The sequence below is a fragment of the Microcebus murinus genome, chromosome X, assembly GCF_040939455.1.
Source record: "Microcebus murinus isolate Inina chromosome X, M.murinus_Inina_mat1.0, whole genome shotgun sequence".
Taxonomy (NCBI): Eukaryota; Metazoa; Chordata; class Mammalia; order Primates; family Cheirogaleidae; genus Microcebus; species Microcebus murinus.
The window spans coordinates 33,381,213-33,395,981 of record NC_134136.1 but is presented as its reverse complement, the minus strand read 5'-3'; the positions used below and the strand labels follow the sequence as shown (position 1 = coordinate 33,395,981).

Genomic DNA, 14,769 nt, shown 5'->3' with positions numbered 1-14,769 from the left:
GAGTCAAAAGAAATAGATACACAAAAAAAACCTATTGATTCCCAGGCACCAACCCAGCCCAAATAAATCAGTATCTCTAGGGGTAAGCCTTACACAAGAGTGTATTTTTTTTTTTTTTTTTTTTTGAGACAGAGTCTCACTTTGTTGCCCAGGCTAGAGTGAGTGCCGTGGCGTCAGCCTAGCTCACAGCAACCTCAAACTCCTGGGCTCGAGTGATCCTTCTGCCTCAGCCTCCCAGGTAGCTGGGACTACAGGCATGCGCCACCATGCCCGGCTAATTTTTTATATATATATCAGTTGGCCAATTAATTTCTTTCTATTTATAGTAGAGACGGGGTCTCGCTCTTGCTCAGGCTGGTTTTGAACTCCTGACCTTGAGCAATCCGCCCGCCTCGGCCTCCCAAGAGCTAGGATTACAGGCGTGAGCCACAGCGCCCGGCCTACAAGAGTGTATTTTTAATAGCTCTCCAGGTGATTCTAATATGCAGTCACTATTGAGACTGCACCAATAGGGTGGATAGTTAATGCCAAGAGAGTAGAAACTTGGGGAAAATATAGAGTGGTTTTAAAGTATCAAGAAGAAGGCCGGGCGCGGTGGCTCACGCCTGTAATCCTAGCTCTTGGGAGGCCGAGGCGGGCAGATTGCTCAAGGTCAGGAGTTCAAAACCAGCCTGAGCAAGAGCGAGACCCCGTCTCTACTATAAATAGAAACAAATTAATTGGCCAACTGATATATATATATATATATATATAAAAAATTAGCCGGGCATGGTGGCGCATGCCTGTAGTCCCAGCTACTCGGGAGGCTGAGGCAGAAGGATCGCTCGAGCCCAGGAGTTTGAGGTTGCTGTGAGCTAGGCTGACGCCATGGCACTCACTCTAGCCTGGGCAATAAAGTGAGACTCTGTCTGAAAAAAAAAAAAAAAAAAAGTATCAAGAAGAAAATGCTGGAGAAAAGCAATTTTTAAGGGGCAGGCAGAGGAAAACAAGGTAATAATGGAGACTGAAAAATAATGTCTAGAAAGATAGGGACAGACCCAGGATAAAGTGGTATAACTCAAGAAAAGGAGAAGAGAGGGTCAAAAAGGAAGAAGTGTGTCCAATAGCATCAAATGCTCAGTAATGTCTCAACATCTCAGCCTGAATTGGTTTAAAGATGAAACTAGCTGTCACCTATTAAAAAATGGGAAAGTTCTGAGTAAAGGTCAATAAAATTGTGTGAGTCTTCTGAGTACAGTTCATCCTTGGGGAAGGCCAGATACCCAAGAAAGAAGTAAGGATATGAAAAGCAGAGTGGCTGAGGGGAGTGCCAAAGGTAAAATCTGGCAACCTCATAACTTCCCCTGCCTTCAGCCTTTGAATATCTAACTTTGAAGAACTGCTTGAAAAGTAACTAGATCTATGCCTCACAGTCGCCTTGGAAAAAAATATAAAGATTCAGAGGTAGTTTAGTAAGAACCTAAGCAGCAGAGTAGTTCCCAAAAACTAAAGAATTGTGTGGGGGGGAGGGGGAGGTTGCTAAGTGATTGTGTGCAAAGATTAGACCAATCAGACTACGGTGACTATAAAAGCTGTTATTCCTTCTAATCTCAGACTCTGAAGACAGTCACAGGATGGTAAAATGCTACTTCAGAGCTATAGAAGGAATGTATTACAGTGCCACCTGCTGGTAATGCTATGACCAGAAACAAGTTCTTTTACTTAAAAAAAAAAAAAAAACATTAATTCCCCAAAGCTAAAGACAGAAGAGTATAGATAAAGCTTGTTCTGATTTATAATTGAGGATGATGCCTTATACTCAGTAACTTTTTATTCAAAAGAAATTTTCAGAATTGAAAATAAAGCTCTGATTGAACCTTCCTATTATAGTAAATGAAAAGCATGTGAACAGAAACACTAGCCCAGGACTAGAATGTCCCACCAATGTTACCTCCTGCCTTCTTCCACTCTAAGGCACCTTTATCAATATTTCCTTTCTGGACACGCAATATATTTCCTAAAATTGAGGAGATATCCAAGACACCATCTGTCTAGCTACTTGTTTCTGTGCAAAAATGTTTCCTCCTACCTACTGGAATGTTGTATTATCCTCCAGTCAATCTGAGCTACTAAATACTCAAAAATAGCCTGCACTTTACACATCCATACTTTTGCTCCTGCTGTTTCCTCTGCTCAGAATGCCATCCCTACCACTATTCCCAACCCAGTCTTCCCAAGGTCAAATGATGCCTCTCCCATGAAGCCCTCCCTACGTACCCTCACCTCCAGCTGGAAATGATATCTTCTTCGTCTGAACTGTCTGTGACTCTTATATGACTTATTATGCCTTTTATAAGAGTTGTAAATAAGCCATATTCATGGTGTAGTGAAAAGCATGGACTTTGGAATCAGTCCATCATCTAAAACCTGGATTTGCCACTTAATGGTTAAGGAACTTCATATAAACTGATGATCCCTGAACTTCAGTTTTCTCATCTGTAAAATGAGGCTAATGATGCCCACCTAAAGGTACAGCGTGGAAGAATGTTTAAAAGCAGGACTCTAGAGTCAGATAAATTTGGGTTTAACTCCTGGCTCTGCCACTTCCTATGTATATAAAAATGGTCAATGATCTTGAACTTCCCAGCCTAAAAAAAAAAAAAAAAAAAAAAAAAAAAAAAAAAAAAAAAAATGGTCAAATTACTGAGCCACTCCAAGCCTCAGGTTCCCTACCTGTAAAATGACACAAGAGTAGGACCTACCAACCTCAGTGTCTTTTATGAGGAGACAATTTATGAAAAATATCTGGCATATATAGGAGCACTCAAAGCATATTAGTTTCTCCATTCTACTATGATTTACTGAGTTCCGTGGGGGCAAAGAGCACATCTTATCCATTTCTGAATCACCTGGAGGGGCTCAGAACAAGATATTTTATGTAGTTTGTTTGCATGTTTGGTGAATTAGTATTATTTTTCTAAGACATTTCTTAGCAGAATTTAGTCTCAGGCAACCACTGTCTTATTTCTCTGCAAAGCAGTAATGCCAAATACATGTCATTCATCTCAAAGGTTTAATGGTGTCTCTGAAAACCATGTGTTTCCTTGTAGCCATTTAGAATGGGATGCTTACAATACAGCTCTCTCAAGTCACACCCACAGAGAGAAGCAGGGTCTGACTCTTCTTAGCCTGGGGGAAGGTCACTGAATGTCAATTCTTTTAGAGAAGAACAGTCCTGGTGCAATTCTCATAAAACATTGTGCTTCTTTATGATGGTTTCAAATAAATATATGGAAGCAAAAATAGGGCAAGAATCAGAATATGAACAAAAGTTTAAAACTGCATATTCAGTATTCCTCTGATAGACTAGGGGTGTCATGCATATTTTAAGAAATCTCTAGGTGCCAGCTTTCTCCAAGGACCAAACTACAATAGGTATTAAGGGTGTACTTCTGCAGAACACATATTTCGTTTAGGGCAAATTATACCTGTAGAAGTCAGCAGAGCCATAAGGGATGCACTTTAGCCTGACATGCCTACATGAGTTGGGTTATGATAGAAATTCACCTAGCAGGAAAAACAGGCATTCAAAGCTTGTCTCCACTCTGGCAGATACAGTATCTGTTCATTCCAAAACAACATAGTAGAAAGGAGCCCATTCACTGCAGTTCTTGGCTGTTCTTGAGGATGGGCTAAATACCAACATCAAAATTAATAGAAGGCTCAATTATTCTTCCTTCTCTCTCATTCTTTAACCTTATGGACAGTAACAAATCCCACATGATACCAGGCTTGGTAACGTCTGTATTTGGATGATGCTACAGAGCTGGATGGGATTCCCACATGAAATTGTTTTCATACTTTCTAAGCTTTTATTAAATATTTTAATTAGCTTAATTATCCACATCTTTTCATTTAAAGAGAACCAGTATCATAGAAGACTTCAATATTGCAATCATATCAGATGTTATTGATGTTGTATATCAACCAAAATAATAATGACCTAGTTGTTAACTCATTCTCTTTTCTGCCATTCTTTTGTTATCAAACTTAATAAAATAAGCAGAGATTTTCAGCGTATGGACTGCAATGCTGCTGATCACTCACTCTCTCTCCACCCCACCCCTTTGAATCCAAGGAACATACTCATCATAGCCATCCTGGGGATTTTAATAAACAATAAGTTGTTTTTCATTTGGATTTAGATTAGCAAAAATGTTTTAATTGACAATATTAAATATAAGTTATTAAATGTGTAATGACAAAAGGAAATGAAATATACTGTTCATGGAAATATAGGTTGATACAGTGACATCGGTGGAGAATTTGTCAGCATCTTTTAAATATTAAAAAAACAAAAACTCGGCCGGGCGCGGTGGCTCACGCCTGTAATCCTAGCTCTCTGGGAGGCCGAGGCGGGTGGATCGTTGGAGCTCAGAAGTTCAAGACCAGCCTGAGCAAGAGCGAGACCCCGTCTCTACTAAAAATTAAAAAAAATAAAGTTAATTGGCCAACTGAAAATGGAAAAAATAAAGGAATAAAAAAAAAAATAAAAAAAAAAAACTCTATCCAACATTTCTACTTTCAGGAATCTACCCTACAAAAACAGTTTTGCTCTTCTAGTGCACTAAGATCTATGTCATAGAGTGAGTGCTCCTTTAGAGCATCATTATGGAATAACAAAACCTAGGCATAAAACTCCAATATCCATAGAGCACAAATTTAATTTTATAGTAAGTCCACATGATAGAATACTGCACAGTATTTAAAAGTATGAGTTAGATATGTACTGTCAAGGATTAGAAGTTACAGACATAGATATCATGTGAATTAACAAATCAAGTTGGAGAATAATATGTGCAATAATGATTCCAAGTTTGAAAAATACATATAGTTTAAGATATATACATCATCTATATAGATATATATCCAAAGAAACTACCTTGAAGAATCTATATGAAATTTATTATGAGTTAACTCTGGGGCTGAAAATGCCAGAGAGTTTTCTATTTTTGTTATTATTTCAAGACTGCAGCTTTGAACTGCTGGGTTCAAGTGATCCTCCTCCCTCAGCCTCACAAGTAGCTAGGACTACAGGCACATGCCACCATGCCTGGTTTATTTGAACTTTTCTTGAGCATGATACATTATTGTAATAATAAAAAATATTAAAACAATCCAACTCCTTCATTTCTGATACAGCATGTGAAAAAATAAAACGAAGGACCAAAACTATACATAGTTATTTTTGCTAGATTTTGTGTATAAAACAGGTAGAAATAAAAATACATACAATTGATTTGTGCAAAACAAAAAGGAAGGAAATATCAGAAACTGATTTACAACTACAGTGTGTGTCAGACCAGGAAGAAGGGACAGGCAGAATAATGAGACTTCTTTATTATTTTTTCTACAACTTTGAATTTTCAATAATATAAATGTTTTATTTATTCAAACATAAAATTTAATCAAAAAGGATAAAAAAGAAAATTGTATAGAAACAGACACAAATTAACTTATTTATATATTGAATTAATAGCATAACCACAGAAAAAAACAAATTCATTCAATCAAGTTTTAAATACATCACTGACTACACAGCTTTAGTGGGATGAATTCTAAGGACAAAAAGATTTGCAAAATACCTTGTACTTTAGTAGGTTTGTTGTTGGTAGTGGTTTTCATATAGTTGTTCTGAAACTATTTTGTATAACTTACAGGATAAAACAGTTAAGTAAATACATTGATGTTGATGTGAATGAAGGTTCTCACTGTGGGGAAAGGAGATACAAACATGGAATGGAGAAAGGTGAGGAAGAACCCTGAGATGTTGGATTTGAATTGGAAGTATCTGAATGAAGTTGTGGTTTTTTAAAATAATGATTTCTAAATACCATTTTCCACTGAAAGGAATCAGTACCAAAGTAATGCTAGCACTTCTTTATGACAGAAAGCAAAGAATGCTCAAAGTATAATGGGGTAACAAAGGCTAACAGGAAAACTTCCATTTCAAGCTATGATAAAATAACTGAAACTACCTCTCCCACAGTAAACAATAACCAAAGTAGACAAAATACATAAAGCAACTATTTTCAGGCAGCGAAAGACTGAAATCTTAGACAAAAAGGGAAACTCATTAAATAAGCCCTACAGTCAATCCAGCACTCCACCTGGGGACAATTCCCCAATATGAGCTAGACAGAGCCTAGTGGTCCCACTAAGCCAAAGCTACAGAGATCAGAATTCTGAAGGAGCAGCTAAAATAGCTGGAACTCAAGCAAAAAGAAAGAGGGTCACAGAGGCGAGCCCATGAAATCCGTATGTGGGTTCCCCATGAGTCCTTGACTGAAGACTGGACTGAACATGCTCAGGGAAGGCTACCAAAAGGCTTATCATCAGAGAATGACCACTACACAGTTAATAATGAAACAGTGATATTAAAGGATAATCAGAATGCCTTGTTAACACCTGGGCATCCAGCTAAAATTCCAGAAAGCTCCTATCTTAGGAGAAAGGAACATGCCATAAAATAGGGCCTATACTAAAGCTTAAGAAAAACTAAAACCATAACTTGCTTAGCCATTCACTGATCCCAATGAGATTAAGTATTTTGAACAAAGAAGTTTTGATTTATTTTCCTTCTCCCTCAGCTCCACCAGAGGACTAGTGGAATGCTGCACATATGGTAAGAGTTCAATAAGCTATGCCTGGGCCATATAAAATTCAATGATAAGAACCCTAAAGTTCTTTCTTTTTCAAAAGTGTGTTTCATTCAGCTCAATTCTGGCCACAAGTTCTTTCTAATATTTCTCATCTTTGCCTACTCCTTACTTCCTCTAAATTTTCTCTTATGCTCCAAACTTTGTCCTATACCACTTTCCAGTAACCTCAGGCCACCCTTCCGGTATGATTTTCCCATCCTTCAAAGATGCAGTTTCCTCCAGAGAAGTTACCCCAATTAAAGAGATAAAAGAACCAAGTCTCAGATTGTCCCTTTCAATTAAAGGATAGATCATGGGGAAGTATTTTCCTCCTTGATCCTAGCTTATTAGAATAAATTTAGGATATTTGTTGATCTTCTTCTTATCTAGCATTCTTGCACTCCACAGCTAAAGGGCACAGTATGAATATCCTCAAAGCAACATTACTTCTAACCAGCATTTTAAAATAAAACATTTTATTGTCTCTTTTGAAGAATTTGAAACATGATAATTTGTTTTGCTTTTAATTATATAGCTATCAATTTTACAAGGGAAGTTATCTTATTTACACTTGGAAATGGTTCAAGAGACTCTTTCCAGCTTTTTCCAGAAATGTAAGCTCACATAATATCTACTTTTGCCTTTATGGTCATCCTTAGTTATCTAAATGGAAATCCTGAAACCAATGTATTTCTAGTGAAAACAAACTGCTAGCCCCTCATCAACAATCAGATAATTCCATAATTCTATTATATAAACCAAAGCCTCAAAATAAAGCCCTTCTGTTATTAGATGGAATTGAATGGTTCTATTTAAGGGCACTCAAAATCTATTTCTAAGTACCCACTGTGTGCTAGCAGGTCCTTACACTAAAACTACACTGTTCTAGCCGACTAAGATATTTTGGTAGCTCTGCAATTTTTCTCCCAATACCATTTCACTGAGAAGTTGTTTTGCTATGGTCATCCTCCATATGAACCAACTGCAAGTTGACCCAATTCGGGTTCAAAATTAAACACACTCTCTCATCAAACTCATGCCTTCTCCTCTGATCTGGACCTCTACCCCAGGAGAACTGAATGCCAACAACTGCATAACACAGCTCACATTTTTGTGTAGCAGCAACAAAAGCCAAAGGAAAGCTAAAGGAACAATTAAATGCCCCAAATAATAAAGTCTGTGCATATTCTGGAGACATAGTTTTTCAGGTTAAAAAAAAATAGCTAAATAGATCTTGAGTGACCTCTTCTTGAGGGAGAGTAATTTCTCCCACCTAGCCTATTAAAAATTAGTTGTAGGTACATGTGTCCTCTACTGGGAAAGGAAATGGGCATTTCTGTCATTGACCTTTATCAAGATATTAGCCAATTTCCTGCCATTAAGAATGACACCTTTAAGGAAAGTAAACCAATTTTTGATAGAGTAGGCTTTCTAAATGACCCTATCTATAGTCTTAAATTTAGAAAATGTGAATACTGAAAGATATTATGAATATTCTGTGAAGAAGACAAAAAATTCACACTTGGCTAATCAACTACAGTTCTTAAAATTAAATGCTGTGCATTTTGGTTATGTTCTAATACACCCAAGCCCTACATGCAGTCTCAGTGCCATCTTTGCTGTTCCCTAAACCAGGGTTGATGCTTGGGCTTGCCCAGGTAGAATGGGCATTACATGGAAACATAGCCTGTGTTGGTGCATCTAAACATCGTACACCACCCAAAATCAGGAGTTTTGCTTCAATATGTGCCCGGAGTAAATCGAAATAAACCCAAAAAACAAAAACCCAACTTGCATCTGTTATTAAGTTCATTTCCTTGTTTGACAAGTGCACAAGATGAAACTTCCATCCCTTGCTCCTCTATCTTGTGCATAAGGGAGGTCAATGGCAACTGTAGTTGTAAAGATCTCAGTGAAAGGGATCTCTGTCTACAACGAACTGCACAGAAATCATTATAACTGGCTTGACATCTGGCACTAAACAGTCATAAATGTTAATGAATGAAGGGCACAATCATTCTTCATTTTTTGACTTGGAGGAAGGGAAGCAAGGAGAAAAATAAAAGCTCTGAGTTCCATCAGTGATTCCATGAAGAGTAACCAAGCAAGCCTGAACCCAAATCTCCTTAATTGGCAACAGGTAAAGGACCTCACAAGCTGCACAAGGCAAAACTTTGTACTACAGATTTGCCAGAGCATTTTTAATGTTATTCAAAAGATAAGACAACTCAAATAGGACCATCACAATGAGAGTACAAATAATTCTATTTTCTACATAAAATAATAATATTAACAGAGGTGGCAAGGCTGGAGAGAGGGTTATGATAGGGGTGGCTAAACAGAAGGGAAAAGTAAAAAGAACTGCTCCAAAGTACCCCCATTTTTATCATCTATAGGCAATATGTCTTTCATCCGTCCAATATTTTGTATTATGAAATAATAAACAAACATACAAACAAAATGACACACATAAACAAGCACAAACTAACCAACCCATTAGTCTTTCTTGCCTACTCCATTTACACCATAAACAGAAGCAGGAAAGCATAAAAGGAAAGAACCAACTGTGGATTCAAACCATCACCACTGGCCAGACCTGTAGGAAAAGTTTTATTTCAAAATTACAATTGCTATTATACATAGGGAAGGTGAGACTCAAACTATTCAAACACTTTGACTCTAAAGGAAATAACTTTTTGGGTAATTGTTTCTTCAATAACGCTGATTGCAGATCTGATACCATTTATCCATACTAAGAAGACAAAGCTAGGAACCCCTAGCAAGCCACAAATCGCCTCACACTTGACACATAAAAATAAAGGGGCTACACATTAAAAAGTTGATTTTAATAACTGTATATCAATAACCTTCTCTCAAGATATATATAAATATACACACACACATTTTTTAACATCCATTTTCCTCATAAATAATAAGGAAACCAAGATAGAACATATGGGTAGCAACTTGTTTTTGTTTTTAGTTTGGACTTTAATTAAGCTACCACAATATATAGATGGCTTTTTAAACCCTCGATTCTATTTTTTTTCCTTTCAGATTCTGCTCCAGACATTATGACATAACCAAGTGAGGAAAATGGGATCTGATCCAACAAGTTACATATGGTAGTAAGTAATCTCTCCAGGTATTTTATTTCAGCAACTATCAATCTACACCAAGATTGAAAGTGAAAATGTGACTTCAAAAGTTAAGACAAGGAAAGGCATCCATGAATGATATGCCAAGTTGGAGAGATGACAGGTAAAATGTTACACACAAATACAGCTGAGAGTGAAAATATACAAAAGTGATTTAAATATATACATGAGTGCATACTATCAGAAAAAGTCAATATATTGCCCTACCTTTACCATTCCGGAATCCTTTGGACTTCAGCAGTGTCAATCTATCCTATAGTCCGTGATCCACTTTTGGAAAAACTTATTAATGTATTATCAATTGAACAAAACTATTTATTAGCTATTTTAATTAGCAAGTATTCTTGCCTCAGAAAACAAAGATTAACCAAACTCCAAGCCCCACCCAGAATGTATTGCATTGAAAAGCAAGCATGCATTTTATTGCTTGGATTTGATACTTAATGACAAAGTAAAGCACATACATTTAATTCTGGGAAATAACTGAATTAGAAGGCAGTAGAAAGCCCCAGTATAATCAGCCCCAGTATAATCTTTTGTTTCCATATAATAATATATTCCTCAATGTCTTACTGGAATGATTACAGACAGAAAATCAATTCTTAAAATCTCATGCATAGTTTGTAATTATAGCTAGAATGTATAATCAAAACTGAAAGACATATATATATCCAAGTGTTATTAAACAATGATTAAGCTTTGATTGGAATATCTATGGGTTACAGCTAATCTGTTAGTACAATCATGGCTGCCTGCCAGACCACCATGTTCTAGGAATATATTTCTTCTCAAGAAATTCCTCTTCAGGCAATTAGCTAATATTTCTGAACTTGTAAGCTTTAAATCTCTGCCTGTTAGAGATTCCATACCAATATGAGGAACTAAAGCTCACTGATATTTGTCAAAAGCTTTCATTTAAATTGCAATGCTACAAACTCAACTAGGAAGCAAAGAATATATATTCTTAAAGGTTTACTATCTTCTCCTTTAAGTCTGTTCCAGGGTGTTTATTCACTAGCAAATGTAGCCAACTTTAAGTAGGCTCTTAACATTTCATTGTCCACTGAGAGTATACTGGTCATTGAAGTTTAACAAAATTCCACTGGTTTTCCCAACACTTTCTTAGTGGTAGAGTAAAACCTCATTTTTATTTTGGCTACTTCCCAACACAGCTGCAATATAAGTGCTTCTGTGTAAAGATATTCATAGTTAAAGGCACAGATGCCCTCTGGATGTTTATAAAAACTACACATTTTTGACCAAATAGTGACAAGTTGCCAGCAACTTACCAGAATTTCTCTTTGACACCATCTTCAAATTTGTGCTGACTACAGAACAGACCACAAGGGCCAAAAGAAATGGCAGCTTCATCGTTCACTTTCCTTGGCAGCTGAAATGTCAAAAAAGGATATAAAGTTAAAACCACAGATCTTGGCCTGAACAAAACAGCAGCTGTAATTTTACATTTCTCAAAGATCCATTACAGAAATAATAGCAACCTGGTGACTTCTGGCTTTATTTTTATGCAAATGTAAGAAAACATCAAAGTTCACAGTTAAATCATGTCAGAGTTCCCCCACTTAAAACTTTTCAATGGCTTTCCTTCCACTGGATTTAGAGTAAAATTTGAACTCCTTCTATGAGACTTGAGGGCCTGCAGGTAGGGCTCTTAGGTGCCTCTTCCATCTTATGTCACAACATTCTCCTTCTTGGCTATGCTCAAGCTACTATGGTTGTTTTATCTGTCCCTGAAAAGAAGCATCATTTTGTTCCCACGGCCTTTGCACACTCCTTTCCACTCTTCACATAAGTTTAGTTTTTTCTTTTTCGGTGTTTTGTTTTTTTTAACATCGTACATATCTCAGGCCTTTCCTGACTACCCAATCTTAACTCCATCATTCTCTAACTCACCACTTTGCTGGTTTTATTTGTAAGACTGATCAACACTTAACAGTTATTTTGTTTATTTATGTTCCAGGAAGAGTTCTTACTCAACTTTGACACTGACATTTGAAAATGAAGAGTACTGAGTCTTAAACAATTGGAATGAAACTATTCCAAAACCAAAAATAACTGAAAAAAATATGAAATTGGACTGATATTATTAAGTCTCCCCATTCTGTAACAGGGAAAGGGGTTCTCTAAAGCACCACCAGTAGGCATTTGAGGAAAAACACCAAACTGTTAAGTTGTTGTCCCCACTGAGTTAAGACTTTTCAGTAAATTGGTTACCTACATAGTGGCTCATCTAGAATTCTTTAAGAATCAGAATATAAGCACCACAGAGGTACACTGGGCTCAACATAAACCCAAGATATAAAAGTGGCAAACCACATGTTAGGAATAGATGTACATCAAATCTTAGTTTTAAAAAATTGGCCAGGTGTGGTGGCTCACACCTGTAAAATCCTAGCTCTCTGGGAGGCGGGAGGATCGCTCAAGGTCCGGAGTTCGAAACCACCCTGAGCAAGAGCGAGAACCTGTCTCTACTAAAAATAGAAAGAAATTAATTGGCCAACTAATACATATAGAAAAAATTAGCCAGGCGTGGTGGCGCATGCCTGTAGTCCCAGCTACTAGGGAGGCTGAGGCAGAAGGATTGCTTGAGCCCAGGAGGTTGAGGTTGCTGTGAGCTAGGCTGATGCCATGACATTCTAGCCCGGGCAACAGGGTGAGACTCTGTCTCAAAAAAAAAAAAAAAAAAAGTTAGTTTTTAAAAAAATTAAAATGGCTAAGGGGGCTATGAGGTAAAACTACAGTAATCCCAGAAATAACAAATGGAAGAAAATCTGAGTGGAAAGGCGAAAACATCCTCTGGTTAACATTTAAAGATCCAGAATTATATATAAAGATTTATTTTTTAAAAAAAATGGGATTGGACCTAATATTGCAGAACCTTACCCAGAATGTAAGAGTAACAAGGTGATATATCAAGTGCTGGGTGAGATCCTCTTTTCCCAGAATTTACCTCAAAGATCTACCTAATATCCTAAATTCAGAAAACTCCCAGAGTTTGGTGTCTGAAGCCACCAGCTCAGTGAACTAATGCAGCTAGTTTCTTATCACCCCACTCCCACCACAACAGTAAACAAAGAGGTCTCGGAAGGAGAAGGTCACCTTTTGATAAGGAAGACAGGCTTTTCCTTTCCTAGTTGACCATATAACGTACCATCAGACATGCTGGACTCCCCCTTGCACCACTGAGGCAGGGATAAAGAACCCTGGGGATGTAATCCTAGCTCTTGGGAGGCCGAGGCGGGCGGATTGCTCAAGGTCAGGAGTTCAAAACCAGCCTGAGCAAGAGCGAGACCCCGTCTCTACTATAAATAGAAAGAAATTAATTGGCCAACTAATATATATATAAAAAAAAAAAAATTAGCCGGGCATGGTGGCGCATGCCTGTAGTCCCAGCTACTCGGGAGGCTGAGGCAGAAGGATCACTCGAGCCCAGGAGATTGAGGTTGCTGTGAGCTAGGCTGACGCCACGGCACTCACTCTAGCCTGGGCAACAAAGCGAGACTCTGTCTCAAAAAAAAAAAAAAAAAAAAAAAAAAAAAAAAAAAAAGAACCCTGGGGAGATGGTGTGTTGGGAGACTGCCAGATGACAGAGGGGAAAGGCCTAATTCTCACCTACTCCCAACATACAGCAAATTTCTGGGTCCCAAGAGTCATGGAAGATGGATTTGGCATATGCCCAAACTTCCAAGTTGGACTAGGTAAATAGATGATTCTTGCCAGAGGCTTTGCAACATGAGATAGATGAATGCATGTGAAAGGAAAGTGATATGATGGCACCAGTTGAAGGTCTGACAGAAGATGTAATCAAATCTTGTAAGAGATTTCCAATGCCAAAGTAGATGCTTGGGAAAGCCTCTCATCAGCAGGCTGTTATAAAACTACCAGTTTATATAGTGCCCATAGACAGAAGAGCAATTATGACTAACCAAGGAGAAGGCACAGTCAAAAATATCTGTCTTTTCTCTCTCTTCTCCAGCCACTCCCTTTATAAGGCAACACCAAAAAACGTACAAGGGAAAAGGGAAGAAGGAGAGATGTATAAAAGCATACCATGCAGCCCCCAAACTCCTCACCACTAGAGCCATTATGTCCTATTTGAGTAAAAAGGAAGAGACACTATTTGAATCAGATAGGAGCTTGAATTAAGAAAGAAAAATGCTTTAAAACCAAAATGACTCTTCTAAGATGGGGAAGTAGCTGAAAAATTATAGAATTGAAATGTTTATCATTGTCCCTGTCTCCCAGTGAAAAAAGGTAAGTACAATAGAGCAATGTAGCAATTAGTGGGAAAAAAATCATACCATTTCAAGTTTATTCTCTAAGGAGTTGAAACTGTTAATGAGTCAGTTAAATTTATTAGCTTGGTTGCCTTTGCCCACTCCCTGCCCACTAGAATGCAAGCTTCACGAGGGCAGCCACTTAGTCATTACCTCTTATATCCTCAGTACCTAACAGAGTCTGACACATAATTAATAAATAAATATTTTAACAAATAAAAGAATGAAACCTATGTGGAGAACATGGTATCAAGCTTTCAAGTAATACAAATGAGTGGAAGCTTTCAGTGTTTTTTTTTCCAGGTTACTCATTTGTTTAAAATGGAACATCTTTGGTCTAATATGGGATTATCAAATCTGTGAGGTGCCCTACCTATCTCCCGCTGTCATGAACACTGTTGGTGCCCTACCCATGTCCACTTGGGCCCATCCCAAAAGTCATCTGCAGAAGTCTTCCTATGTTTGTCTGCCAGAGACACTTCTCTGTCTGCAAAAACAGCTTAACAAGCATAGGAAGCAGACTAGAACTGCCAGATTGTTAAAATCCTAGTGAAATGATTCTCAATCAATGGTGGGAGTTGGTGAATGAATAACCCCCCAGCCTATGTTATGTTCCGGTAGGACTGAGTGGCAACC

General features: G+C 37.6%; 1 protein-coding gene across 1 annotated transcript in view; it reads right to left on the bottom strand.

Moving 5' to 3' along the window:
* The window catches only part of IL1RAPL2 (interleukin 1 receptor accessory protein like 2), a 1,045,794-nt gene that overhangs the window by 973,123 nt on the left and 57,902 nt on the right, over positions 1-14,769 (bottom strand). The window contains exon 2 of the mRNA XM_012787202.2: positions 11,128-11,228. Within this exon, the coding sequence (XP_012642656.1) occupies positions 11,128-11,209 (82 nt within the window). The 5' untranslated portion in view covers positions 11,210-11,228. The remainder of the gene's footprint in view (positions 1-11,127; positions 11,229-14,769) is intronic.